The sequence below is a fragment of the Calidris pugnax genome, unplaced genomic scaffold (genome assembly GCF_001431845.1).
Source record: "Calidris pugnax isolate Ruff unplaced genomic scaffold, ASM143184v1 scaffold9, whole genome shotgun sequence".
Lineage (NCBI taxonomy): Eukaryota > Metazoa > Chordata > Aves > Charadriiformes > Scolopacidae > Calidris > Calidris pugnax.
Window position 1 is genome coordinate 5,800,697 of NW_015090778.1, and position 599 is coordinate 5,801,295.

The 599-nt window shown below is 66.9% G+C and overlaps 1 protein-coding gene across 1 annotated transcript in view; it reads left to right on the top strand.

Annotated features, from left to right (window-relative positions):
* Positions 1-284: 284 nt before the first annotated feature.
* Positions 285-599, top strand: part of UBALD2 (UBA-like domain containing 2) — a 6,129-nt gene continuing 5,814 nt past the window's right edge. The window contains exon 1 of the mRNA XM_014950070.1: positions 285-595. Within this exon, the coding sequence (XP_014805556.1) occupies positions 287-595 (309 nt within the window). The 5' untranslated portion in view covers positions 285-286. The remainder of the gene's footprint in view (positions 596-599) is intronic.

A 599-nucleotide genomic window follows, 5' to 3' on the forward strand; every position in this document is an offset into this window, starting at 1 on the left:
GGTGGGGAAGGGAAGTGACACCCCCACCCCCCCAAGACCATCCTCCCCTGGGGAACCAGGCTGGCTGGGTCAAACACAGCCCTGGCTGGGTTGGAGACCCTCCCCATGCAGCCCTCACACCTCTGGGGGAGCCACCCACACCCCCTGGGGACCTGCACCCCAGTGCCAACCAGAGCTGGGCTCTGAGCATCCCCCAGAACTGGGGGTCCCAGACATGGGGTGCAGTTGGGGTTCCTCAGTGATGGGCCCAGCTCATCCAGGCAGGGTGGGACTCCAAGAGTGTTCCATGATGGATCTGACCCCCATCCTCTCTCCTCTTCCTCTCCCCCCACAGATGTGCACCCCCAGCAACACACCAGCCACGCCACCCAACTTCCCGGACGCTCTGGCCATGTTCTCCAAGCTGAGGACCTCCGAGAACCTGCAGAGCAGCAACAGCCCCATCACCTCCATGGCCTGCTCCCCCCCGGGCAGCTTTAGCCCCTTCTGGGCTTCCTCGCCCCCCAGCCACCAGCCCGCCTGGCTGCCCCCTTCCTCGCCCACCGCCCACGGTCTCCACCACCACCTGCACCACCCACAGCCCTCCTGGCCCCCCGCCC